We start from the raw sequence: 26,615 nt of genomic DNA, 5'->3' as shown, positions 1-26,615 counted from the left end.
CAAAAAAACAGCAAACGAGAATGGAAATGAACATTTGTCTTTTTTTCCTTCCTGGCATTCTCCTATGTCAAACCTGCTAGTTAATCTGTTCGAGATACTGTACGTTTCATTGCGCCAATAAAAAATTGTTAGCTCTTCGCGACAATAAAATAAGACAACCAAGAATGTGCGCGTGCAAAGCGATTCGACTTGTTCTGTTATGAATGCCTCTAGGGCTTTCTTATTATAACAGAGAAGGGACATTCTGATTTTAGAGCAGCACATCACCAGTCCTTATATATCGTATGCTGAGAAAGGGCTTGTGCACAGAATAAATATAAGCGACACGAAGGAGCAGTAGGACCAAACGAAGTCATTAGACTGATGTTTCACGCCGTACCCGAAACTGCCCTCATCCAGACTCAAGAATCCATTTCAGACCCTTTATTCCTGTAGCGTCTTCAAAAATCTATCAATAGGGACAAAGGAAGAAAACTTTGGAGCTTAAAATTTCCTGAAACTCAGTAACAGTTCCTTTTCTATAAAATGTTACCTCTAAATTTTCTGAATGGATCATACGGGCCATAAACGCATTTAGCTCTGGCAGATACAGGCGCAGAAAAAAGCGCATAAACCAAGGCGGAAAAATTTTCAAACCTTTTTGTTATGATCTTAGCCAGGAGAAAAAGAATACTTAGAAAGAGCTCAGCCCGGACCTAGATTAAAACAACTTGCGAGTATGTTTTTGCAGGCTAGTTGGTGCCTAGCATTCTGGGTTTTTTTGCGCAAAAGAAGCGCTTGTCCTGTCTACCTCGTTTCTTTTGTGTCGTGTCTTTTGCGAAAAAAAACCAGAATGCTTAAAAACAACGCCGGCGCCAACACAACAGCCTTTTAACCTCTTTTACTGATACCTTATACAACTCGGGCATAAGCGCAGCCTAGGTATGACAGCCAGCAGTATGGATAGGCTTTTCGGAGGTCGTAGAGTAAATAAAAGGCGTTCTCTGGAAGCCTGGATACATGAGAAATTCTTGCGAGCCCTGTACAATGGGACTGACGGTGGCGTATTACGTGGTGCCGGACACTAACGTGGCCAGGGTGGTGACGCTCCAGGGAGGGAAGACGGGTCCGACGCGTTGGTACATAGGCGGTAGGGCGCAGGTGTCCTCAAGAAAAGCTCTCAACAGGGTGCAGCGTCGCAGCCATCGCTAACCCAACTGAAATAATACGTGGGAAAGACGTATATTCTGAGTGAACAGTAGATGCATATAGAAGTGGCGGCTTAGCTGCGGAGACAGCAGTGCTGACAGGCGATTATGCCGGAAGACATGCGCCGGGATACGACGTCGGGTGACAACGTGAATTCCTGAGGAAGCCCTCGAGAGTAGTGCACGATGCGCTGGAGGTTGAGATGTCTGGAAATGAGTCACGACGTTCGGTGGTGCCATGTGCGCTAGGCGAGGGTACCGCGCTCCGCAGTACCTCGGGAAACGTTCGAAACTGTGTGGACCTACACTTCGTCATAAGAGGGGACAGCGCGTACTAGTGAAAAGGCAGGAGCCACCAGTCAGAGCCCAGTATAGCACTGTATGATGCTGGACACATATTTAGCAGCTGCAAGTCGTTGGAGCCTATCGTGTCGTCACCGTCAGCTGCGAGCGTGCGTGGCGCCGAGATAATCATTTCAGCAAGTTTCGGTGGTGGAGATTTCTCAGAATATTCAGGAATGGATAGCTGGAGAGCAAAGGTCGGTGAGTTGGGAATGTCGTTTGTAAGATACGGGTGGCAGGGGCGGTGATGACGAAGCGGCGGGGTCATCCGCGGAGGCGGCGGGATGCGCGGGGGAGTTTGGTCTGCAGCCATACCGCGACGAAATAACAGCACGCTATGGTCAAAAAAGGCCGCCTTCAGCGTGTCATGTAGAGGCTCGTCAGGAAGGTGGGAGGATGAGATGGTCGAAGAACTGACATGGGAGCATCCACTTCATCAGAATGTAGTACCATACCTGGCATGAGGCGCCGCTGGCGTCGATAATGGCCTCGGCTTGTGAGCAGCAGGCTACCAATGAGTGTGGATGGAGAGGTGGGAAGCCCAGCGTAGTAGGATTGTCAAGTAGGGGAGGTTGCCTCTCGTCACGCGATTGGTCCCCGGCTGAGCGGCCAGGGGTGTGGACTGAGAGGTCAGGGAGGCCGACAGCGATGATCGGGGCCTGTAGCGGGTTGCGGAAGCGCCGGTGGCACCGGTAACTCGCGTAGGACTAAGTGGCTGGCTGTGTTATATAGGAATGTCATAGAGCCCCAACACTGCGGGTTCGGCGGCCACATCTATTGAGTGCTATGATGCCGGCGCTGAAAAACGAGAAACACCGTCCGCGCAGCCGAGTAGCCAGAGGCGTTCTGTCTAGCGCATGCCGGCCACTTCTTCCTGCCCAGCTTAGCCATCGGGAATGGTGAGGCTACACATTTAACAAATGAACCCGCCTTGGTAATTCTGTTAGTAAGGCTTCCCGAAGAGACTGAACTGCAACTGAAACTGCTGGCCCCGAGAAAAAATAAAGGAACGCCAGCTAAGTTTGACTTCTTCTTACATTTATTGATCCCATAATGCAAGAAATTTAATCTGAGGACGGATCGAAAGATTGCACATTGCGTAGGGAATACGTCGGCATTGTCTTGAATAGGCCTGCATAACTACAAGCGTTTCTGAGAAGCTTTAGAAAAAGAACAGTTTGTGAAGAGAGATTTTGTTTTCAAAACTTAACAAAACTATTATTGTTAGGAGGCCTTCTGTTATTCACTCTTCGAAGCCCTATTCTCTTAGATTCCTGATAAGCCTGAAACGGCCAGTGTATTTGCTTTTAGATGGAAATACTGCTTGGAGAGAAACGTGTGGGTGTCATTTTCTGCTGGTTTTCTTTGCTAACGCGTACGTTTTGCACAGAATCAGGGCAGTTGTCAACCGTTGATAGTGACACGGAGGGAAGAAATTTACAGAGCAGTAGAGCGTAAGCTACTAGCGTGATATGATGTGCTGGGTAACCTAAAGGAAAGCTCGGCATTTTGAACAAAAAGTAAATAGGAGTATGTAACTGTTTTCACAAACCATGGCACCAACATATATCATTTCCGAAAATATTCTCCTCCAACTTCTTGCCCATTGCGCATCGTTATTAGGCTGAAATCTGTCGCGCAAACGCGCAATTAAGATGCGACCTATTGCTAGGGATTAGTCTTCCTAACTAGTTCATTCTACAACCCGAAGCTCGCAGTCCAGTCTGCTCCTCTGCTTGCTCCCGATGAGAGCGCGCATCGCGGCAAGGCATCGCCAGCCGCCTTCCGCATGGACGATGTCCGGTAGACTGTGAACACTTACAATCCGGTGGGCCTGGAGGTGGCGGCGGCGAGGGGTTCGGAAATGTAGAATAAAGAGGCAAGGCAAAAAATGTCCATGATGGTGCTCTCGATGTAGGAAGGCTTGAGTCTGCCGACTAATAAGACTGTCGGCTTGTCTCGGACGCGTATAGTGAAGTGTTTGGTTTGAGGGCCTAAACCAGATACGGCCCAGGAAATGGCGGCTCAGAGATCGCATCGCTCCGCAGAAAGACACGAGTTTTGGTATGCAGATCGTTGAAGGAGAAGGTTGCTTCTGCGGATTTGGGACGAGGCTGAATGGGTTGAAGCACAGCGAACGAGTGTTGTAGTAGCTGGAGTAATGAGGGTGCCTCCGGGGGTTCGCAGTGGGATAGGGGCTGTACGAGCTTGGCTAGATGGCCCAGGGTGATGCCATAAACGAGTTAGGTGGGATCGCCCCGCAAGGATTTCTTGAAACCAGCGGGCAGACCCGAAGGGTGAGACGAGACTACAGCCCAGCTTCTTTGTGAATGCTCTGCATACAATGCCCAAAGGCAGTCTGTCTGCCTTGCGCTGGACCGTCTATATCCACGCACACTGACGGAAATAAAGATTCTCGGTCAGTGACTGCGGCGACGTAGGCGGTGAAGGCCTCCCAGGCACTGCTCTGCTTCTTGAGAACTTAGGGTCTGCACGATAGGCTGTGGCTTTACCGAACGCGTGCTGCCTATGCATACTGACTTCATTTTCTTGATACTCTTTTTTTATTCGCGATGTTTCCTATTAGGCATAACGAGAAAGGGAGAGAAAGTTAGAAGAAGGAGTGTCAGCAAGCCTCGCTTAAAAAGTTGTAACACTTCTCGATAAAGCGATAGTAAATTTCAGGTTCTTCTTCTTCTTCTTCTTTGCACCATAGGTGCCCCGCCAGAGACGGGTGGTTTCAACTTGAAGACTTGAAGACACAGGGATAACAAAAAGGAATACTTGAAGATTTATATACAGGTATTTACATTGCATATACAAGTTTAGACACTCGAGACAAATTAAATGGCAAAAGGACAAACAACAAAAAAAAAAGCGGAACTGTGTAATACTAGGGGAGGCCCCTACTCGGCGTTGCCGAAGATGCGTTGCATCTCACCTTAGCGCAGAACCCCGCTTCCGGCTCCGGGGCCCAGTTTTAAAGACTTAAAGGCCCGGCCCACATTTGGTGGCTTCCAATCATGTTACGATGTTCACATGATTGGTTTATGTTGTGTCCCCTTATTGCTTTTGTGTGTGTGCGCCCCCTCCTAACGACCACTCGCATTCCCCTCCTAACGACAGTTCGCATCCTCCTCCTAACGACCACTCAATCCTCCTCCTAACGACACTTGCCCCTCGTCGCACGCTGTCACCAGATGCCCCCCCACGGTGCGTCCCCGCACCCTCCTCCTGTTCTGGGAAGCCACTCCCTCCCGTGGACGCTTCTCAGCTCCCTCCTTTCTTCGGGCGGCCAGTTCGGCTCCTGCCTCGGTCGACGCTGGTCGCACCCTCATCGGCTTTAAATAAACGAAGTCTTAAAGTACCGTGTGCGTCTTTCGCTGCATTCAACACAGCGACCGGACACGACAGTGGCGACGAGAAAGTGGATTCGACCCGCGCTACGCAACGCTATTGACAAGCCATGGCTACGCGAGGGTTTCCCAATCAGATACCAGAGTTCAACGGCTCATCGTGGTCATCGTGGGTTGGACGCCTTCAGTTCTACTTTGAAGCTAACAACATCACAGACCCAGCCTTGAAGAGGGCCAACCTGCTGACGCTGTGCGGGGAGCAGACCTACGATACTGTCTGCGCCCTTATTCAGCCAAGCACACCAGCGGCAGTGTCTTACGACGACATCGTAAAAGCGCTGCAAAAGCACTACGACCCAAGGCCATCCGAGGTCTACAGCCGGGCTCGCTTCCAACGACGAGATCAACTGGGAGGAGAAACTGTGAGCGCCTACGTAGCCGCGCTCAAGAAGCTCGCTGCCGACTGCAATTTTGGAACGCTGTCGACAACAGCTACCGGGCAGGAGGGAGACGCAGCTTCTTCTGCTAACACCACCATGCTTCCCTTGGACGTGATGTTACGCGACAGATTTGTGTGCGGACTGAGTGACGAGTCACTGCAGCAGCGCCTGTTCGCTGAGAAGGACCTCACATTCAGCAAAGCTTACGACATCGCCGTTCGAGCGGAGAGCGCCGGTCACCAGCAGAGAGGGATTCGCCGGAACACCGAGCCGGTACACCAGACAAGCAACCAGGTGCGCAAGCCTTCTGTTGTTGTAAAATCGGTCAAAAAGGCACAACGCTGCTGGCGGTGTGACGACCAACACAACCCCCAGGGATGTCGATTCCAGTCAGCCACGTGTAATTTTTGCCACAAGCGAGGGCATATCGAAAGAGCATGCATTACGAAACGGAGACTTGCCAAGATAAAGTCACCTTCCCAGCCTAATCACAGCGTCAACGCCTCAGAGAATACGCCGCTATCTGATCTCCATGGAACAACATCAGCAACACCATCTGTGTTGTACGACCTGAACACCATGAATCTCGGCACGCGACCGAAGATTTTTACAGAAGTAAGCGTACATCACCAGCTGATTAAGTTCGAGGTGGACTCCGGCGCAGCCTGTACTCTGATCAGTGAGGACACGTTCCGAACTTCATGGCCATCTGACGCACCAGCCCTGCAACAAGACGACACGCACCTGCGAACGTGGTCAGGACAGAATCTGCCACTATTGGGCTCTGCCAACGTGCAGGTTAACTACAACGGCCAGACCCATACGCTACCTCTGCTTGTTGTGAAGGGCACAGGATCAAGCCTTCTAGGGAGAAACTGGTTTTCTCCACTAGGCGTGATGATATGCGGCAAACATCAAAACGCCGATGCGCTAAGCCGTCTGCCACTAGACGCAACTGTTGACGAACCATTTCCACCAGGAGACGTTCTGATGTTCGAAGCACTGCCAGAACCTCCGCTTACAGCAGGCACAGTTGCAGCATCTACGCAGAAGTGCGCAGCTCTCCGGCTAGTTTACACAGCTGTTCAACAAGGCAACGTGCATAAACTCAAAGGGGACAACTTCGACGCTTACCGCAGGCGAGCTACAGAGTTGAGCACCCATCGCGGCTGCATCATATTTGGGTCCCGAGTTGTGATGCCGAGAGAACTACGCGGACAAGCTATGTCTCTCATCCACGCCGGACATCGGGGCATCGTTGCAATGAAAAAGTGTGCCAGAAGCTACATGTGGTGGCCTGGCATTGACAACGACATCTAAACAGTGGTGCGAGAATGCAAGCCTTGCCAGAGCAGCCGGAGCGCCCCGCCGAAAGCTCCTGTCCCAGAATGGGAAAAGCCAGACACACCATGGCACACACTGCACATTGATTTTGCAGGACCGATTGAGGGCTGCACTTTCCTTGTGGTCGTAGATGCCTACACAAAGTGGCTTAAGATAAGGCAAATGGGACAGACGACTTCGGCAGCAGTCATTGACAACCTCCGATCACTATTTGCAACGTTCGGCCTGCCGCGCAAGGTAGTGTCGGACAACTGAACACCGTTTGTGTCTGCGGAGATCCTCAAGTTTTATCGCGACAACGGGATCTCATCAGTTACATCGGCCCCCTACCACCCAGCGACAGACGGACAAGCCGAGCGCTACGTAGCCGAGCTAAAACGCGCCCTTGAAAGAGATCAGACAGGCTCGCTGCAGCGCCGCCTTGCGCGCTTTCTCTTCAAGCAGCACACGACGGTTCAGAGCACAACAGGCGAGACCCCCTCGAAAATGATGTTCGAGCGTGAAATGCGAACCCAGCTCACAGCCATCCTCCCCGAGCCAAAGGCAGAGACGTTCCGGGAAGAAAAAGCAATTCCGCGCTGCGGCACGCTTAATGAGGGGCAGCGCGTCCTCGCCCGACAGTTTCTGAAAAAGCCACGCTGGGAGGAAGCTACAATTGTCAGACGCATAGGCCTGCGCTCTTGGCTCGTCAACATACATGGCACAGTAGCACGCCGACATCTCAACCAGCTGCGTAGATTTACGACGCCGTCTGAGAGCTGTCCGCCAGCGGAGAGAACACGTGCACCATTTTCCCACATAGCCTGGCACCTCTTCCCGGAAGAAGAGACTTCGCCCAGGACAGACCTAGGAGACACAGCGAACAACAGCCAGCCTACAAGTGTTTCTCCCCCGAGCGCACAAAGCCAGCGCGCCTCCACGCGTGAGCGCCGACCCCCTGCACGATACCAGGCAACTTTCTAAGGGGGAAGGAAGTGTTGTGTCCCCTTATTGCTTTTGTGTGTGTGCGCCCCCTCCTAACGACCACTCGCATTCCCCTCCTAACGACAGTTCGCATCCTCCTCCTAACGACCACTCAATCCTCCTCCTAACGACACTTGCCCCTCGTCGCACGCTGTCACCAGATGCCCCCCCACGGTGCGTCCCCGCACCCTCCTCCTGTTCTGGGAAGCCACTCCCTCCCGTGGACGCTTCTCAGCTCCCTCCTTTCTTCGGGCGGCCAGTTCGGCTCCTGCCTCGGTCGACGCTGGTCGCACCCTCATCGGCTTTAAATAAACGAAGTCTTAAAGTACCGTGTGCGTCTTTCGCTGCATTCAACACAGCGACCGGACGCGACAGTTTATCAAGAGCCTGGCCAGCCCTCCAGCTTCCGTAGGGCAAAACGCCCTTTCCACAAACCCAAACGCACGGTCGTGTCAAATGAAAATAAACACAAATATACATTCGTGCTCGGTACCGCGTGTCGGGTGGACACCCGTACTTCCCGGCGCGTTCGCGAGCGGCCGCGTTCCAAGAAAGGAGACGCTCCACTTTGAGTGCCCCCAGCCGCGTTCCGATGACCCCCGCGAACGCTACCGATACCTTACACGCCCTTCCCAAGATTCTACAAAGGGCTCAAATGGCACTTTTAGAATTACAAACAAAAGGGATCGGTGTCTGACACGAAACCAACCTTCGGGTGACATAACATAAACAAAACGTACACATTCAAATGCGCGTTTCACACCTGTAAAACCAGCGCATTCACCGAAGTCCAAGCTGTCGCGCTGCGACCAGTTGCACCAACAAAACCAAAAACAACAAAATGCACACGGGCACCAACACAACATCACGCAAAATGCACACTAAATACACACAGTGGCATGCCTGCCGTGCGCCGTAACGCAGCGTCCAAGTTGGTGCGTTGCACCCAGTTCACCAGCATGCACACCCGCGTCCTGCTCGACACACACACCGACACTCGCAACTAGAGCGTTCAGTAGCACTCGCACGACGTCCGTAAGTGGCCACATGAGCCTCCTTAGTCGCACCGAGCGTCCTTGTGTGCGTTCGAGCCACTACGCGTCTCAACACAACGCCTAACTGCCACTCGGCTCATTAGGCTGGTGCCACAGCGGGGCAAGAATTCAAAAATACTGCCCTCCAGGATCGAAAACAACGTCCTGATCCTCGACAAGTCCAAATCTTTGACCATGCGACGCCCCTAAGGGAACGCTCTCTCCGGCGCACCAGTACGAACAGCGTACTGCGTAAGGAACATTAGCCTTGTACAGTCTAACTATAACAGTGCGGCCGGCTTTGCTACTCTTGATCTGGCATACTGCAGCACGGAACGTACTTCTCCACGCAGCGACTTTCAATTTGAAAGCCACGCCCTTGCCTCCTGCTACTTCGCCTCGCTTGGAACCATTTGCCCCGTTCCTCCACGAGCAAACACTGATGTTGCCGTTCCCTGCTTGATAGGCATTTGCCGGCTTCGTGGCATCGTCTAACTCCGAGGCTCTATGAGCTCCCTCGCAGTCACTTGACCCGAGCTTGCCTTGCGGCAAGTCGCCACTCATTTCCGGGTACTCAAATGACCTGCCCGGACACACATCGGGTGCGTTCCACAACTGTGCGGCGCTCTGCCCGGTCGGCCCAGCAGGCCCACCTCCGCTCTTTGCCTCGGATGAAGGGCTCTTGCCACCAGAAACGCTACGGGGCACTTCATGCCCTATGGCGGACACAGTGTGCGGTTGCGGCAACGCTAGGTTTTCTCCTGTCACTAGCTCCGTGTCAGAGATCGCAATCTCATCCATAGAGCCTGCAGGAATTAGATCGATCTCCTGCTTGGTTTCGGACAATTTGGTATCGATTGGCCCTAGACCATCAGAACTGGGCTGCTCTTTTTCTTTGCTAGTCGCCCGCAGTGGCGGGAACGCTGTGATCCCCTCAGAAATCTCGTTTTCGCTCTCTGCGGCATTTTCTAACAAAGAGGCGTCCGCGCATATCGGCTGATTGCCTTCAGCGTCCTCACTGCTGTTTCCCTGACCTGTGCATGACAAGCATAATCCTTTGACTTCCAGCACAGGCGGCCTCACCTCTCGGGACTCGGAGCAGTTCTCCCTGGCTGAATCACTGGCTCTTCTAGACTCTTTCAGCTCAGCGAGCTCCAGCGCTAGCTGCTGGCGTTTTGCTTCTAATACCTCCAAGACGCACTTAACATCCGGAGGTTTTTCCTCGCATTGCGGCGCCTTTCCTCCATTCACTTTTGCAAGTTCAGCCTGAAAGTACGCTAAGCGCGCCTTCGCTAATTCCACTTGGTACCTCACATCGAATGAGCGCCGGCATGGATAGCTCTCCATACCGTCGTCTATACCTCTCAACTGTCCTACCGGCTCGAACACAGGGACGTGAACAATGCGACCAAGGAAACTCACAGTTTCGATGCGTCGATCCGCATTGCCCGCTCCTTGGCGTCGGAGTCCACCGCACTTTCCCCGGACGCTGCGATGAGCTGTCGCACGCCGCTGGTCCGCCGCCGGTGACCGTCAAGTTATCGACGCGCTGCTTTTCTGGACCGTATGCAGTCCCGCGTCGCTGGACTACTGTCGTGATCCTTGCATCCTTGCCGCTGTCTCTCCGCAGGTCCTTTCTCGAACGCTGCTGTTGCCTGACCGTCGCCTTTCTCCCTGCGTTCAATCTTCTTCCTGCGCCGTCTTCCGATGGCCGCAGGATCCTCGTCGACTGCGCCAGTAAATTTCAGGTTCTTCTTCTTCTTCTTCTTTGCACCATAGGTGCCCCGCCAGAGACGGGTGGTTTCAACTTGAAGACTTGAAGACACAGGGATAACAAAAAGGAATACTTGAAGATTTATATACAGGTATTTACATTGCATATACAAGTTTAGACACTCGAGACAAATTAAATGGCAAAAGGACAAACAACAAAAAAAAGCGCAACTGGCTAATACTAGGGGAGGCCCCTACTCGGCGTTGCCGAAGATGCGTTGCATCTCACCTTAGCGCAGAACCCCGCTTCCGGCTCCGGGGCCCAGTTTTAAAGACTTAAAGGCCCGGCCCACATTTGGTGGCTTCCAATCATGTTACGATGTTCACATGATTGGTTTATCAAGAGCCTGGCCAGCCCTCCAGCTTCCGTAGGGCAAAACGCCCTTTCCACAAACCCAAACGCACGGTCGTGTCAAATGAAAATAAACACAAATATACATTCGTGCTCGGTACCGTGTGTCGGGTGGACACCCGTACTTCCCGGCGCGTTCGCGAGCGGCCGCGTTCCAAGAAAGGAGACGCTCCACTTTGAGTGCCCCCAGCCGCGTTCCGATAACCCCCGCGAACGCTACCGATACCTTACAGCGATCATCATGTGTCCACTTGCGATAGTCGCCTGCAACGTCCCATCACAGGCCTGCCTTCCTTAGGAAGCGTCGTCTCACGGAGGCTGTAGCCGGGGAAGTGCACAACAAGTGTTTTTCACAATGAGGGCACTTGTAAGTCACTTCGAAACGTTTGTCACGCCACCGATGACTTACAGAATGAGTCAGAGCCGCTCCTGCCCGAATTCGGCGAACACATGCCTCCTCCTCCCGAGTGAGACTACGGGGAGAGGGTACGAACATTGAGGAATTAGAGCACGTGTTCGCTGACGCAAAGCGTGTGTCTTGGAATCATGGGACAGGAACGGATCTGGGGGAAGAGGGGAAGGTGGCGGGATATCTTATGTGTCGAGGTGTGTCATTGTATCCACATGAACATTATGCGGATCGTGAGCATGGCCGCGAATCTATTGCATACATACACAGCTAGGGCATTTTGTGCAAAGTTGGTGAACGGATTGTGTAATTTGCAATGTGCTCCGGACAGCCTTAAGCTGCTTAAGGGCGGCAAAAGAGTCACTGTAAATGTGAAGATTATTGAAACTGGGTACGAGTGGAAGGGAAGAAATTGCATTGTGTATCGCTTGAAGCTTCAAGGCAAGAGGGGGGGCAAGTATCCGCGCTCTATGTAGCCCGGGAGTTAAGATGAGGATGGGAGGGACTAAACTGCGGTAACTCCCTGCAGTGCTGTGTGTGATGCATCGGTGTATATTATGCACCCTGAAGGAAAATGCGCGGCTGATATCGGCGTCGAAGCAGAGGAGCGATTGTCTGTGAGTTGACAGTATGACCATGGAGGAAGAATCTGTAAACGATGAAGCTGAAGCGACATCTTGCATGCTCTGTTTTCCTCACGCTGCTCGATGATTTCACTTAATGGATTAAGTTGAGCGTACTCATGCAGAATGACTATAGGTGTACAAAGGAAGATAAGTTATGGCGCGCATACCCTCCCGATTGGTTGATTCAAGAGAGTCCCACTGTCGACGGGTGAGGCGACGAAATTGGGTCTGGTACAATATCCGCGGCTGGAGCGTTTTCATGCCTTTCTATGATTGGGCTTTGCTAACGGGTAACTCCATGTTGACCTACCTTCCTTTTTCTTTTCTCTCTCTTTCTTTGAGCGCCATACAGTGTCCTCGGTTCTCTAGATATTTTTAAAAATAGTTGTGTGAAGTACTGTTGTGAACAGTTTTCTTCAAACATCTGGACGAGTAGCTTCACCAGAGCGAGCAAATTTCACGAATTACTTTATCCTGGTTTCTGCTACACATTGCTGTCCGTAGTAAGTCACCATTTAATGTGCCCGCACAGTTATAGCCGACATTCACAAGCAGAAGTTATTCAGTGTCACAACAAACCAGAAATTATGTGTAAAAACAATGAGCACTTCAGTACGCTAGAATCGCAGCTGGACTTGTCTATTTATTCAACTTCAACAGTGCTGATATTTGGATGGATATAATTGTGTATCGCTACTCAATAATGACAAGTAGCGTGCAGGAATACTCATAATAACGTCTCTATTAGCTATTGCAAGAGAATGGAGAGTATTCAAGGTAAACTTACACGCATTCTTCATGATAGATACGCAGGGTGTGCTAGCTAAATCTTTACAGAATTTTAAAAAACGGCATAAATAGCGCTTTTTTCGTCATAGCATTTTCAGTGGTGTAGTGCACCAGTATACAGCTAAGACGCCTTAACTAGCACGCTGCTTAACTATTAAGGCCGACATTCAAGGCGACAGCAATTCAGCTGGTCAAGCACACCATAGCAAGAGTGACAGAGGCACCGACCGGAGGGGAAAGGCCCAAGGGTATGTCCGGTGAGGACGGTGAATGCCGCAGGCACCGGTGCTGTGAGAGGGGGAGGGGGGGGGGAGGAGGCACTCCAGCCTGGAAAGAGGGATTGCCCGAATGGACGTGGACGAAGAAAATGACGAAAGATGGTCAATGGGATGACGAGCAAGGCCCGAGACGACATTGCTGGGAATTGGTCCTCCGGCGTCCGAAGCGCCAAAGTCATCAGTGAGAAGCTGCGTCCCAGCCAGCGACCAAAATCAACTCAACAGTCTCTTCGTTCCTTCTGACGAAGACTGGCGCCAACGAATGCTGCGGCTTGTAAGCTTGGACACCTCATCCTTTGTGTGATACACTCGATAATATGCAATTTTGGAATATATCTGTTTTGTACTGAGGGTAGCGGTGTCTCCTTGCCTCTCCGTCCCGTGCGAACCCACGCTGTATGTGGGATCGTGACACGTGGTGTGAGAAGTGGGGCCTCGAAAATTAAAGTACTCTAAATGCTGCGCCATTCATGATTTCAAATTTGTAATCCAAGGAAAATCACGGACTGATTGTGAGACATTGACCTCATTCGAGAGACTTGAGACACCCAAGGGCTTGAGCAGACAAAAGGTCTTAATCTAAGGGAGATCTTCGCACCCATGGCTCGGAGAAAGCAAGCTCACCTCAGGAAGCGTTATTCGGACATTTACTGGTGACGAGACGGGGGTTAAAATCAGCGATTCCTTTTCTATGCTGGATGAAATTAGGAAAACGGGGGGGGGGGGGATGGTTCCATGCACAACTGCTGGCAATGGCACGGTGCAAGACTGCAGGTGCTGCTCTTGGTTTTGAATGACGAGATGAAAAAGTTCAGTTCTCAAAATCACTTTCGGAATTGAAGAAGCTCGCTCGAGCACTTTGATACTAAACCCCGTCACGTGCGTTTACAGAAGTTCGGCGAGGCCGGACGGATGGTAGGGGAGGAAGTGCAAACGTTTGTGTCGCGACGTCAGAGCCTGGCGCGCGATACGCTAAGGAGGGAGGAGGATGGAGACTCGCTAAAGAAAACGTGGGACACCTTCTGAAAGAGGAAATGACCGCTTTGATTGTGGCCGGTTTGCGAGACCTGGAGCGCCGGTGCTCTGGCACAAGCAAAGCGACTTTGACCGAGCTGTGGAGGCCGCATTAGATGAGGAGCGAAATTAGGCGGTAACGGTGAACACAAAGAGAGTACGCATAGTCGAAAGTACAGAGCCAAACCCTGAGGTTGTTCCTGTGACAGCGGCTAGAGCGCTTAGAGCTTCTGTTAGCGTAGCAGCTGGAGCGCAAGACTGAAGCGTGGATTCAGCAGCGCCCATTCTCTAGTATCAGACACAGCCACATACCTTCAAGCGCGGCATGAGAGATTTTTATGAAATCATGTGCTTCGCTTGCGAGAGTCGCGGACACAATGCGACACATTGCGACATATTGCGACCAGATGAGCCACGCTTCATTCGGTCATCACTTCAAGCATGAACGGAAGCGGATGAAAAAGGTTATGGGAGATCGATGATATTTGTTATACATTTGCCTGAAATGAAGTTGCGGTGCAGCAAAAAGAAACAAAAAACACTGACATATCTCAAGACATTTAAGTCACTGAACCCTTCAGACGTCTTGTTACTGTCGTGTAGGTAGCTTTCAGCTGCTCCGTTCTTGGCAGAGAGCCACGTTTCATCAAAAAAGCACAATGGAAGAAAGTCACCGCCTTAAAAGTACCACTGCTCAATAGGGCACAGAATGATGCTCATCTCTACACCTTGTAGGGTCTGCTCGCGGGCGAGTCAAATCTCGCGCCGTTCACCGCGGTTACCCTCGGACCCCTTCTTCCCGAGTGGGGGGGCGGGGGGAGCGAGGCTGGGAGAAAGCCTTTATAAGGCGAGACCGGAGAGGCTCGCGAGCTCTCGCTCTTGGACCAGCCCTGCCGAAAGGACCACCTGACCCAGCTGCCACGACGACGACCGGCCCCCCTGATGTGAGAATAAACCCTTTGTACAAAGTCCTGCCTCGAGTGACTCCCTGTGCGTCCCCGCGCAGAGGAATTGCCCACAAATAATGGCGCCCAACGTGGGGCTTTAATTAACACCTTGTGGACGATTTCTCTGCCGATTTTGGGATGTGCAGCCAGACTCGTGGCAGGCCCTCTTTGTTCGGGGCCACGCCGGACCGATAGGGTTAAGGAGCGGGTCAGGCGGAATGTTCGCGGGGTAGCGACTTGTGTAGTGTTGTAAATTTGTTAGGGGTTTTGTGTTATTTATGTAGTTTTCGGGCGTTTTGTGTTGTGTATTTCCGCGTGTTTGTAGATAGATTGTTGTGTATGTGAATGTTCTTGTTGCCATGAGCAATTAGCCGGTGCGGCCGGACAGTTAGCGCGAACTATGCCTCCCAGAAAGGATGTTTCAGCCACGGCTTTGGATGGCGGGGCAGCCGGTAGTGAGACGGCCGACGCGGCGGCCGTAATAGGGGAGGTGACTGAGATGTTTGCCGCATTAGCCCGTCAGCTCGGTTCGGTGGCTGGCGCCAACCAGGCCGCAGCATCGGTAGCATCGGCGACAGCATCGCGCCCGCGGATAAATATGGAGGCCCCCTCCTTTTCCGGGTACACGGACGCGAAATCAGTCCACGAGTTTCTACAACAACTCGAGGACTACCAGACGGCTCTGGGCGCCCCAGATGACGTAATGCTAGGGCAGGTCCTGCCTGTAGCACTCGTCGAGAGCGCGGCGCGATGGAGGCGCTGCCAGCCGACTTTCCAGTCGATGGCGGACTTCAAAGATCGTTTCCGCGCCGAGTTCTTGCCGCCTGATTATGAGCGCCGGATGCTGGATGAGCTCGCGTTGCGCACCCAACACCCAGAGGAAAGCCTCCTCGAGTACGTACGCGCAATGCAAGAGCTGTACAAGAGGGCAGACCCGACGGCAACCGACCGAGATCAGGTTGCGCGTGTGATCAGGCAGTGCCATCCACGCTTCAAGCCGTATCGGCGGGGCCGCAGTTTTACAAACCTCGAGGCCCTAGCGCAGGAGGCCAAGACCGTGCAGGCGGATTTACTCGCCGAACTGCGCTACCGGCCGCCCCCCAGGCCGGCCGAATCGCTGGAACCGGGATGCGCATGGGATGGAGGCCGAGAATGCGCGATGAGGGCTCGGCGCGCCGAGGTAATGGCCGTGGAAAATCAGGCGGAACCCCCTGTTGTCCCTCGCGCGCTTGACCCGTACGCATTCGAGCAGCGGCGTCGTGCTGGCCTCACAGGCCACGCGCCGAGCGAGCGTCAGGAATGCGCGGAGAAAGGGGAGAGCCGTCCCCAACCGCTTCGTGGAACGAGGGGTCCTCCGTCCACGCGGCGGGTGAATGACCGGCTTTGCTGGAATTGCAACCAGCCCGGCCACGTGGCACGCGAATGCCAAGCTAGGCGTATGCAGGGAAACGCCAGGCGCTGGCGGTGATGTCTGGTGGCAGCGGCCTTTCACCGTCAGCGGGAGAATTTCATGGTTGTCAAGGCGCTAGTCAGGAAAAGAACTCCCGCGCCGGCGACGGGGAGGCCTTTGTCCCGCTCGCCTGTAGGACTCAGGGAGTCGTTCCGCGCTCAAGCCCTTTTATGCTAGTGCAGTTAGCGGGTCGATGCTACTCTGCACTCGTAGACACGGGCTCAACGCTGTCACTGGTCGGTGACGAGGTGTACGAGGCCTGCCGGATAGGTAACATCCGTGTCAGACCGGCCGAAACCCCGTTAAGCTTAGCAGCTGGGGCGGCAAAGGCAAAGGGAGCAGTGCGTCTTACGATGCGTTTTGACGGCAGAAAGCGGAGACATCGCTTCGTCTATCTGCCTGGCTTGTCGATACCAGTAATTCTGGGAAGGGATTTTCTCTCGAGCGAAGGCATTGTGCTCGACATGGGGGAGAATGGCTATCGTTACAGCCAGCTCGCCCCCCTCATTCCCTTCGAAAGCGCATCCTTGCCCGGCTGTCCTGCACAAAAGGTGGTTGTCCACACCTGTGCGACAGAAAGGCAGGTGAGCTCCCTCGAGACGCTGAGAGACGGTGGCCCGTTGGAAGCGATTATTGCGTCTTTCTCAGGACCCAGTAGTCAGCGCCGAAGGCTCGCGGAAACTTTACTCCCGTTTTCGGATTGCTTCACGGAGAAACCGGGCAGAACCGACCTGCTTCAGCACGAGATCCAGACGGGTGATACGCGCCCTTTCAGGTGTAACCCGAGGCCGTTAAGTGCGCATAAGAGGCAGCTTCTCGACTGTGCCCTTGACGAGATGATTGACACCGGTGCGGTGAGACCCTCACAAAGTCCCTGGGCGTCACCAGTGGTTCTAGCACCGAAGAAAGATGGATCGGTCAGGCTGTGTGTTGATTATCGTAAGCTCAACTCACTGACGCCTACGGTTGCGTACCCTTTTCAGTCGATCGAGGCTGTGATGTACGCGTTAGGGAACGCGAGGTTCTTCACAGTCCTAGATGCAAGCAGAGGGTACCTGCAGATTGAGGTGGCCGAAGGTGACATTGAGAAAACCGCATTCACCTGCCACCGCGGGCTCTTCGAATTTACTCGACTCCCGTTTGGTTTGTCTAACGCCCCGAGCACGTTCATGCGACTGATGGACATCGTGCTGGGCGATGCAAGGTTCAACTACGCCATGGCGTACCTCGACGACGTTGTGATATTCTCACAGTCGTTCGAGGAGCACCTCATTCACCTGAATTCCGTTCTCGATAGAATGAGACGTGCCGGTCTAACCATAAATCCAAAGAAAGTGCAGTTGGCATCGAAGAGAGTGAACCTCTTGGGCTTTGTCGTGGATGATGGCACACTGAGACCGAATGATGACAAACTGCAGGCAATTCTGAACTACCCCTGCCCCATGGATGTGAAAAGCTTGCAGAGGTTTTTGGGGATGGTTGCGTTCTACAGGCAATTCATCCCGCGCTGTTCGGAGCTTGCAAGGCCGCTGAACCTGCTGTTGCGTAAAGGCTCGAAGTGGGTCTGGGGCAAGGAACAGAGTGACGCATTTGTTGCCTTGGCTCGCGCGATAGCGAATACCGCTAGTCTGCGCCTTCCCGACCTGAACAAGCAGTTTGTCTTGCAGACAGACGCTAGTGACTACGGTGTTGGAGCTGTTTTGTTGCAGGAACACGAGGGCAAACTGCGCCCTGTCGCGTTCGCTAGTCGCACGCTCACATCGGCGGAGCGGAATTACTCCGTGACCGAAAAAGAATGCCTGGCGATCATGTTCGCATTGTCGAAGTTCGACATGTACCTAGACGGAGCGGTCTTCACCGTGCAGACAGATCATCAGGCATTGTCTTGGTTAAAGAGGCTCAAGAACCCCGCAGGCAGACTCGCGAGATGGGCGCTGACGTTGCAACGTTACGCGTACGCCATCGAGTACCGCCGGGGCAGCTTGAACAAGGTGGCCGATGCTTTATCGCGCGCACCATGGAATGCTGGCGGAAGCGCTTCAGAGGCGCAGCCCAGCTTTGTAAAAAGCGGCGTCACCGCTGTTGAAGAGGAGGAGAGGGCGGACGAGAGTGTCGAGCCCGGTTTGGAGAAGGAGGAGGCGGACAAAGGTCGCGCACTGTGCTGTGAGAGAAGGGAAACACAGCAGCTCGTGGCGGCGACCGCTCGCCTGCCTAGGAGCGAGGCAGAAAGAAATCTGTCTTGGGGAGTAGCGGTCAGTAGAGAAGAGCTGATCGAGGCCCAGAAAGCAGACGGTCTTTGCCAGCGGGTGCTGAAGGAGCTTGCGAGCAGCGCAGCTTGCACCGGGAACGCTGAGGGCAAGTACGACGCGTATCTGCTGGGCGATAATGGCTTGCTGCTCCGCTATATTCCCCAACTTGACGAGGAAGCGGCGATAGCATCCCCTTTCCGAGTCGTGGTCCCGAGAAGGTTGCGGAAACGGTTCCTGCAGTACTTCCATGACTCAGCGCTGGCAGGCCATGGCAGCGGCAGTAAGACTTACGACAAGTTATGCCGTGTCGCGACCTGGCCAGGCATGAGAAAGGATGTGCTGGGATACGCCCGTACCTGCCCGGTATGCCAGGTAGCCAAGCCTCGGGCGGGCAAGCCCGCTGGCATGATGAAGGCGGTAGTTAGCAACTACCCGTGGCAAGTGGTCGCGTGCGATATCATGGGACCCCTCCCTCGGTCCGCGCGCGGAAACCAATTCATCCTGGTAATAACGGACCACTATTCCAAGTGGGTTGAGGTTTTCCCCCTTAGGAAGCTTGTGTCGGAACGAATTTGGGAAAAACTGTTGGAGACTTTCACTCGTTTCGGTTTCCCTTCCGACCTGATTACAGACAATGCTTCGTATTTCACAAGCAAAGTCTTTGTAGACTCTTGTCGGGCGCTTCAAATCCGCCACAGGAGAACGAGTCCCTACCACGCTCAGAGCAACATAACCGAGCGGGTGAATCGAAATCTGAAGAGCATGCTGGTCGCGACGACCGAGCAGCACAGAGATTGGGACGCGCGGCTGTCCGAACTGGCGTTCGCTACAAGGACAACCGTGAACAGGTCAGTGGGTATTACACCCGCTTACTTGAATTTTGGGAGAGAGATCGCTTTTCCGCTAGAGAATGCCCTACTCGACGCGGCGGGGCCTGCGCCCCCTCCGCTTTCGCAGTACGCGGCAAGGCTCCGGGAGCGCCTGGAGGCAGCGCAGCGAGCAGCCCGCGAAAACCTCGATGTGGCGCGCATGGAGCAGGCGGATCAGTACAACAAAGGTCGCCGTCACGTCGTTTTCAACACGGGCGACCTAGTACTCAAGAGAACGCACCCACTTAGTGACGCAGCGCGCGGTTTCGCCGCGTCGCTAGCGCACAAGTGGGCTGGGCCGTACGAAGTTACGGCACGGACTACGCCGCTCACCTACCAGTTGCGGTTGTTGACAAACGGCGAAACCGCCGGTCCGGTGCATGTCGCTGATTTGAAGGCTTTCCACCTTCGCAAGGACGATGGCTGCGAAGCGGTGGAAAATCAGCGCGATGCGGCGATCTCACCCCCGGGAGGACGAGCAGGTAGCGGTGCGGTTTGCAACCGACGCTACAACCTGAGGACCAGGTAGCACCCGTGTCTCTCGATCAATTATCACTCGCAGTGCTCTCGCCCTCTCAGTATGTCTTCTAGGAAGCTCCAGCGGACCGACGCCCGTGGCTCGGACTCCAGAAGGCAAGGCAGACCACCGTCGAACGGTGGCCGCCATCAAGGCGCGCCACCCGGCTGGCGGCAGGAGCCGCGCGAGTGGCGCAGGTTCCACGGCCGCGGTGGCCCCCACCGCCCGCCAAACCACATGCCTAACCACTGGAGAGCACCTCCCAGTGGTGCAGGCCAACGCAAGAGGGCCAGAGACGACCAGGCGCAGGGCCCCCCTCAGCACCCAGCCGGCGCTTCGGCCGCCGAGCAGCCGCAACCCAAGCGGCCCAGGGTCCTGCGGCACGTGGCCACCTGGACCACGGTCGCCAACGGAGCGGCCATCTCGTACTGCGCGCGGTCCAGGTGGCGGGACCAGGCGCAGCCCCTTCGCGGCGGAAAGGCGCTTGGCGGCTGCAGCGCCTTCCCCCGCTGCGCCACTGCAGAGGGGCAGCCCGGAGGAGGCGGCCCTTAGCAATCCTCCAGTCCAGCCGCCCAGACCTGCTGTCCCCGGCGGCCGAGGAGCTTTGGAGGGCGCTGCCGGCAGGGCCCCCAGCGGAGCCAGGCGCCTCGCCCCCCCGGGCGGCTCGTGAGGAGCCCGTCCAGCCAGCGGTGAGCGGCCCCCCGGCGAGCACCCCTCCCCCCTGCGACGACTCTATGGACCCGGACCCGGAGGTCATCGAACGCCTGCTGGCGGACCCCGGGACGGACGTTTGAGGGGGGGGGGAGATGTAGGGTCTGCTCGCGGGCGAGTCAAATCTCGCGCCGTTCACCGCGGTTACCCTCGGACCCCTTCTTCCCGAGTGGGGGGGCGGGGGGAGCGAGGCTGGGAGAAAGCCTTTATAAGGCGAGACCGGAGAGGCTCGCGAGCTCTCGCTCTTGGACCAGCCCCGCGGAAGGACCACCTGACCCAGCTGCCACGACGACGACCGGCCCCCTGATGTGAGAATAAACCCTTTGTACAAAGTCCTGCCTCGAGTGACTGCCTGTGCGTCCCCGCGCAGAGGAATTGCCCACAACCTTCAAGTACAGGATACTCACCTGTATGCCGTGAGCATCGAAGCACCAGGAGCAATGCCAGCCCGCGTAACGGGGCGGCGTTCCTTCAATTGTCCACCGCTGCTGCTGTGTACCAGTGTTTGAAAGCTTCCTTGCGGCATATTTGTCCGTCCTGCGGAGGCGGAGAGGGTCGTCTCCGTACACGTGGTGGAGGAAGGCCACTGTGCAAGCGCCGCCCACGACGACAGGCTTCCTGTTTTCCCAAAAGAAGCCGTACAGGAACCAGCGGAGACTCACAGCCACTGGCTCGCCGTACCCGTCGTGGTGCTTCAAGAAGAGTAGCACGTCACGGCTGGGTATCTCATCGGCATCAGCTATCATGAAAAGGTCGTCGTCCCGTAGCAAGTGTTTTAGCAAGCTGTGGCCTCTGTGCCAGATAGACCTGCGAAAGTAGTTTTCGGGCGCCCACGGACTACCGTCGCCGTAGTTGAACACGCCCACGGTCAGTGGCAAGATCTTGTGCGCGTTTTCGCGCAAAAATCCGGCGTTCAGGTTTGACCGCAGGTGCAGAGGCTTGGCCGTTCCGAAGAAGGTGTAGTTGGACTCGCAGATTACGTAGTAGTCCACAGCATCACCCAGCTCCTTTACTCGAATTTCTAGCAGGTCCAGTTCGTGGTTGAACACGAAGCCATTGATGATGGTACGTGGTCTCGAACGGCGCTTGATGAGTCCACGGGCGTACCACTCTTGAAAGTGCCTGTTCGACCACACAGCGTCTGGAACGGAACACTCGTGTCCGTGCCAGCCTTTGCGGCAAACGCAAATATTCTTTGAAAGTACCGGCACCGTACCTTCTTGGAAGCAGTTGGGCAAGGTGACGTGAGTGGCACTGTCCTTGCGCAGTGGTGGTCCGGTCTGTGAATTCCTGGGTAAGTGCCATCCTCTAGAAGAACTACCATTCGCGCGGATCCCAGAATTTTGTGGAATGGCCTTTGCACTCAAGTTAGCAGGCAAAAGCAATTTTTGCTGAAAATAATCGGTTCGCCGCGTGCTCTTCACGCGAACTGAGCACCACAAAACTGCGCAAGCAAAGAAACCAGTTATACACAAGAAGAACAGCAACTTCCACAGTTTCGCCGACGAGATCATGGAAGCGGATCTAGGTGTCCGACCAGAGTCGCGCACAGGAAAAAGCTGCGCGCAGCAGACGCAGCTTTTCACCAGCGCTCCACAGCTGTTGAAGCTAGTGACTCGTGGGTCGAAGTAGCACATAAAAATACAAATTTACGATCTAGTGGGGCGAAGGGCATGCAGAAGTGCAGATATGTGTCGAGCTGAAAGTACGTATATGTGCGTGGCTCATAGTGGAAATGAGCCATTTTGAACGCGCTCTTTCGCCTTAGTCGAGATGATTGCGTTGACTTATTATGTATTCACATTGCAAGTACACTCGCCCTCAAGCAGTAGTACTTTTTTAGAATGTAGTTGCATTACGCATAAAACATTTTTTTTGTTTGCCTACAAGCTGCCACTGATTTCTAAAAGAATAACTTTTAACTCAATTTAACTTTTAACTCAAGAATAACTTTTAACTCAAGTAATCTTAGTTTTTACTGAAACGTAAACAAAGTTGTGATTTCAACGGTGTTTGAATATATAAGTCAATATTTGGGTCGTACACACAAACGAAACAGGTTTCACACCTAGAATAAGCAACGCTGGAAGCTGGTAACCTAAAGGCACAACCTCTTCTTTCCACGAACAGTTCAAGAGAGTACAACATAAAAAAGGCAAATTTTAAACGAGCGCAAGCGTCTTTCACGCCAACATGCGTTGAACTTGTGGAAGAGATGTGCACACAATGAATTAAGCAAAGAAACGCCGGCTGCCCTTAGCGAAAAAGAGGATGTGGTAAAAATGCATTTCAAACACATTGTATTTATTTCATATTTATTTCGCATTTTTGTCCCTATCCTTAAACTGCAATGCGAATGCTTTCTAAGTATACTAGGAATAATATTTTGAAGGTTCTTAAAAGTACGTGAAAAGTGCATTCTTGCCCGCTTACCATGTTTATAATGCGTGAAAAATATACTGAGAATATACATTAGCTCACATTAGAAATAGAATAAAATTGTACACTTAATCCATTCCAAATATATTTTTCTGGACGTAAAAAAAGTCTACTGGGGCGGCTTCACAGAATGAGAGGGGTTAATGCTCCAACCGCAGAACAGATTGTACACGCGTAAACACATCGTCAACTTTTTTTGGCATCGCTGGGAAGGCTACGGGGCGAAGCGCTTTATCTGCCTGCGAAGATGAATATAGTCCCTGGGTTAAAATTAGTGTTTAACCTTGAAACGAATGAAAATCATAAAGCTTGTGATTTTAGCACATTTCTAACATAATTACGATTCGTCAGCGTTGAAGGGTGACTACGAAGTATTTTTTTTCTTTCCTGAGTTTTCTGAGTTCACGGCCGTCACGGGTCTTCAAAACACCCAGCGCGCTGAAAGAGGATGGCGTCTACTCTCTGCTCCCCGTCGGGTTCTTCCGAAACTAAACCTCTTTTTTCGCCAAAGAAAATCGAAGTGAGACTGAATCACCGATGGTTGTCCAAGCAGGCAAAGGAGATGCTGTGCAACGTGTACGCTGGCGTAAGGAACAGTCAGCCTCAGCTTTCGACATCATCCGTGCGCCGCAAAGTCAGCGCGCTCACCGGTGAGAGTGAGCGTGTCGTCTCCCGTATTAAAGCGGAGGCCCTCTCTGGTGGTCTGAAAACTCCAAAGCGAAGAAGGCAGAAACCATAATCTGGGCTTGTTTAAAAAAAAAAAAACGGAAAGACGCGGCTTGAAAGGTACGACACAGTCACTCTTGCTGCTCTGAGGCGCAAAGTGCATCAGTATTATATGCGCAACGAAGTGGCGACTGCCGCAAAGCTACGGGAGGACGTAGTAAACGACCCCGATATGGATATGCCGAATATAAGTGTCCGTACGTTGCAGAGGATACTAAGCGATATCGGATTTGCGTACCGGAAACGCAAGCGGAACAATTCACTCCTGGGAAGAGGCGACATCGTCGTGTGGCGACGAAAGTACCTCCGGACGACCCGGCAAATGAGAAAGAAGCAGAGGCAAGTACGCTTTTTGTTACGTATTGTTGGACATATACCTGCATGCATTATGTGATGTCGCAAAGATAGAACAAGATGTATTGTTGTATAATTGCAAAATTGCGAGACAATTGCATCAGAAAGCACGCAGTGCAATGTTGGAAGCAGCTCGGATGAACCCCGATAGGCAGGCGCGTTATAGAAGTGATACGGTGATACGTAAGCTGAGTGTCTTGCGCTGCCGGCTTCGTCGTGCCATATGATCGCGATGAAAACCGCCCAGGTGCATCGTCTCACGTACCCTGCGATCACTTTCGATTTAGAGCGACGAGGCCGCTTCGGGGTTGCATTTGTGAGTCTATATGCTTTTTTTTCAACCTCTGCCCCTCATAAATCAAAGATCGCGTCGAATCACTTTGGGCTCATTGTTTTTTTTTTTATTGAACTTTCATCTTGCAAGGAGAACACAAAACCGCGCGTCACATAAATTCACCTTCCTTTTTTGCAGGACCATTTATTACCTTGATGAGACCTGGGTTAATGCAGGCCACGTTAAAGAGAAAGTTTGAACACATACTACATTGGCGTCAAGGGAAGATGCTTTTCGCCAAGGCCTAACAACTCGACTTCGTGCAGCAAGCGGCAAAGGCGGCAGATTAATCATGGTGCACGCCGGCAGTGAGAATGGATTCGTCGAAAACACATGCCTGCTCTTTCGTGCTACCAAAGGAACAGCCGATTACCACACCGAAATGGACGGTGGTCGATTCTAAAAGTGGTTCATGGAACAATTAGTGCCCAACATTGATCAAAACAGTATAATAGTGATAGATAACGCCCCGTACCATAGTGTGCAACTCGAAAAAATGCCAACTTCGCATACTCGGAAAGGTGATATTGAGTCATGCTTGACAGAAAAAAACATTCCGTTTTCGGACGACCAGCTCAAGGCCGAGCTGCTACAGGCTGTAAACCAACACAAACATCGATATTCTGCGTACCGCATTGATGCTCTGGCAAAGAGTGCTGGCCACGACGTGGTACGGCTGCCTCCTTATCACTGTGAATTAAACCCAATTGAACTGATGCGGAGTCAAGTGAAAGGCTACGTCGCTGCCAATAACACCACGTTCACTCTGTCCGCAGTCGAGAAACTCGTTCACGAAGGGGTCTCCCGCGTTACAGAAGAGAATTGGTCGCGGGACTGTGTCCATGTCGTACGCCTTGAAGAAAAAGCATGGTAACGTGAAGGAGCAATTGACACGCAGCTGGATAACATTATAATTTCTCTTGACTTTGAATCGAGCTCCTCCGGTGAAAGCAGCGAAATAAGTGGCGTGTCGGAATTGGGAGGAGGACAGCAAGATTGCTGATTAAGATGAATTTCTTGTCCTTTTAACTTACTTATTTGGCAGCGGCGGCAGCTCGTGGGAACACCTGCTCACCGAGGATTCCTGCTTTTTACAGTTTCCGTGCTGTTTCTCTGCTGACAGAAGCCATCGTGGGAACCTTTGGACGTGGTGCCGGCTCTGCACAAAGCCCTTGCCAGAAGTGCCACGCTGCAAGCCCCGAAGCCCTGATTACCTCGAATCGCCATTTCAACGAACTCTGCCAGCGCATGCGCAGTTAGCACACTGCAGGAACTGATATAACTGGGCGTCTTCCTGCTCGGTGGTCATTTGGCAGCGGCGGCAGCTCGTGGGAACACCTGCTCATCGAGGAATCCTGCTTTTTCAGTTTGGTGTACAAAGCACTCTTATTATTTTATCAACAATTAGCCAACAATGTTGCTGCTGCTGCCGCTGCCATAGTGTCACCCTGCAATTGTTCCTTCCGTGATTTGTTGTTCTTGCTGTGCTTTTTTTTCCTAAGATTTTCAGCTATGTCTTATAGTTGCCTCTCATGTCAGTTGCCAATTGACTTGGATGAAGGATCGGGGTCAGTGCAATGCTTACAATCCTCGAGCAAGTACCACTTTGGCAAGTGCGCTGGCGTAACCGAGAAATCCTTTAAGGGAAAAACCGAAACCGCCAAGGCTAATTGGAGATGCCCAACATGCAGAAGAGCTGCGACACGCGTTCAAAGCGAAGTTGAAACCGATGTTCTCATTGCCATTAATCAAAAGCTCGAAAGCTTGCCTGCACTTGTTGAAAAAAGCAGTGACATGGAAAAATTTGTTCAGTTCAAGTCAGGAAAATTCGATGAATTTGAGGAGAAGATAAGAAGACAGGACGCAGAAATAAAGGTGCTCAGAGAGCGGGTGGCAGAATTGGAAGAGAAGGACTTAGCTCGTGCTACAGTACAACTTGATCTTGAGCAACAAATCGATGACCTAGAATTTCGCAGTAGGCGGCTTTATCTGGAAGTACATGGTGTCCCTGTTGTCGCGGGCGAAAACCTGTTACCATCTCTGAATCAGATTGCCGATACGCTTCAAGTCCCTCAGCTCACTGACGCTGACGTCGCATCAGCTAACCGCCTG

At 52.9% G+C, this 26,615-nt stretch overlaps 2 protein-coding genes and 1 pseudogene across 2 annotated transcripts in view; 2 read left to right on the top strand and 1 right to left on the bottom strand.

Annotated features, from left to right (window-relative positions):
• The window catches only part of LOC149346110 (beta-1,4-mannosyl-glycoprotein 4-beta-N-acetylglucosaminyltransferase-like), a 29,584-nt gene extending 7,393 nt beyond the window's left edge, over positions 1-22,191 (bottom strand). Inside the window, exon 1 of the mRNA XM_089586333.1 lies at positions 21,058-22,191. Within this exon, the coding sequence (XP_089442459.1) occupies positions 21,058-22,164 (1,107 nt within the window). The 5' untranslated portion in view covers positions 22,165-22,191. The remainder of the gene's footprint in view (positions 1-21,057) is intronic.
• On the top strand, positions 14,792-20,746 carry LOC149346111 (uncharacterized). Its single transcript, XM_089586334.1, has 2 exons — positions 14,792-14,851; positions 20,002-20,746. The coding sequence occupies exon 2, from the start codon at positions 20,003-20,005 to the stop codon at positions 20,489-20,491; it is 489 nt and encodes a 162-aa protein (XP_089442460.1). The 5' UTR covers positions 14,792-14,851; position 20,002; the 3' UTR covers positions 20,492-20,746.
• A 1,796-nt stretch (positions 22,192-23,987) lies between the features above and the next one.
• On the top strand, positions 23,988-25,506 carry LOC149346109 (uncharacterized; annotated as a pseudogene).
• The last annotated feature ends 1,109 nt before the right edge of the window (positions 25,507-26,615 follow it).

Source organism: Amblyomma mixtum, chromosome 4 (genome assembly GCF_055824585.1).
Source record: "Amblyomma mixtum isolate Tamu chromosome 4, ASM5582458v1, whole genome shotgun sequence".
NCBI classification, from domain to species: Eukaryota; Metazoa; Arthropoda; class Arachnida; order Ixodida; family Ixodidae; genus Amblyomma; species Amblyomma mixtum.
This window is presented reverse-complemented; position numbering and strand designations above follow the sequence as displayed.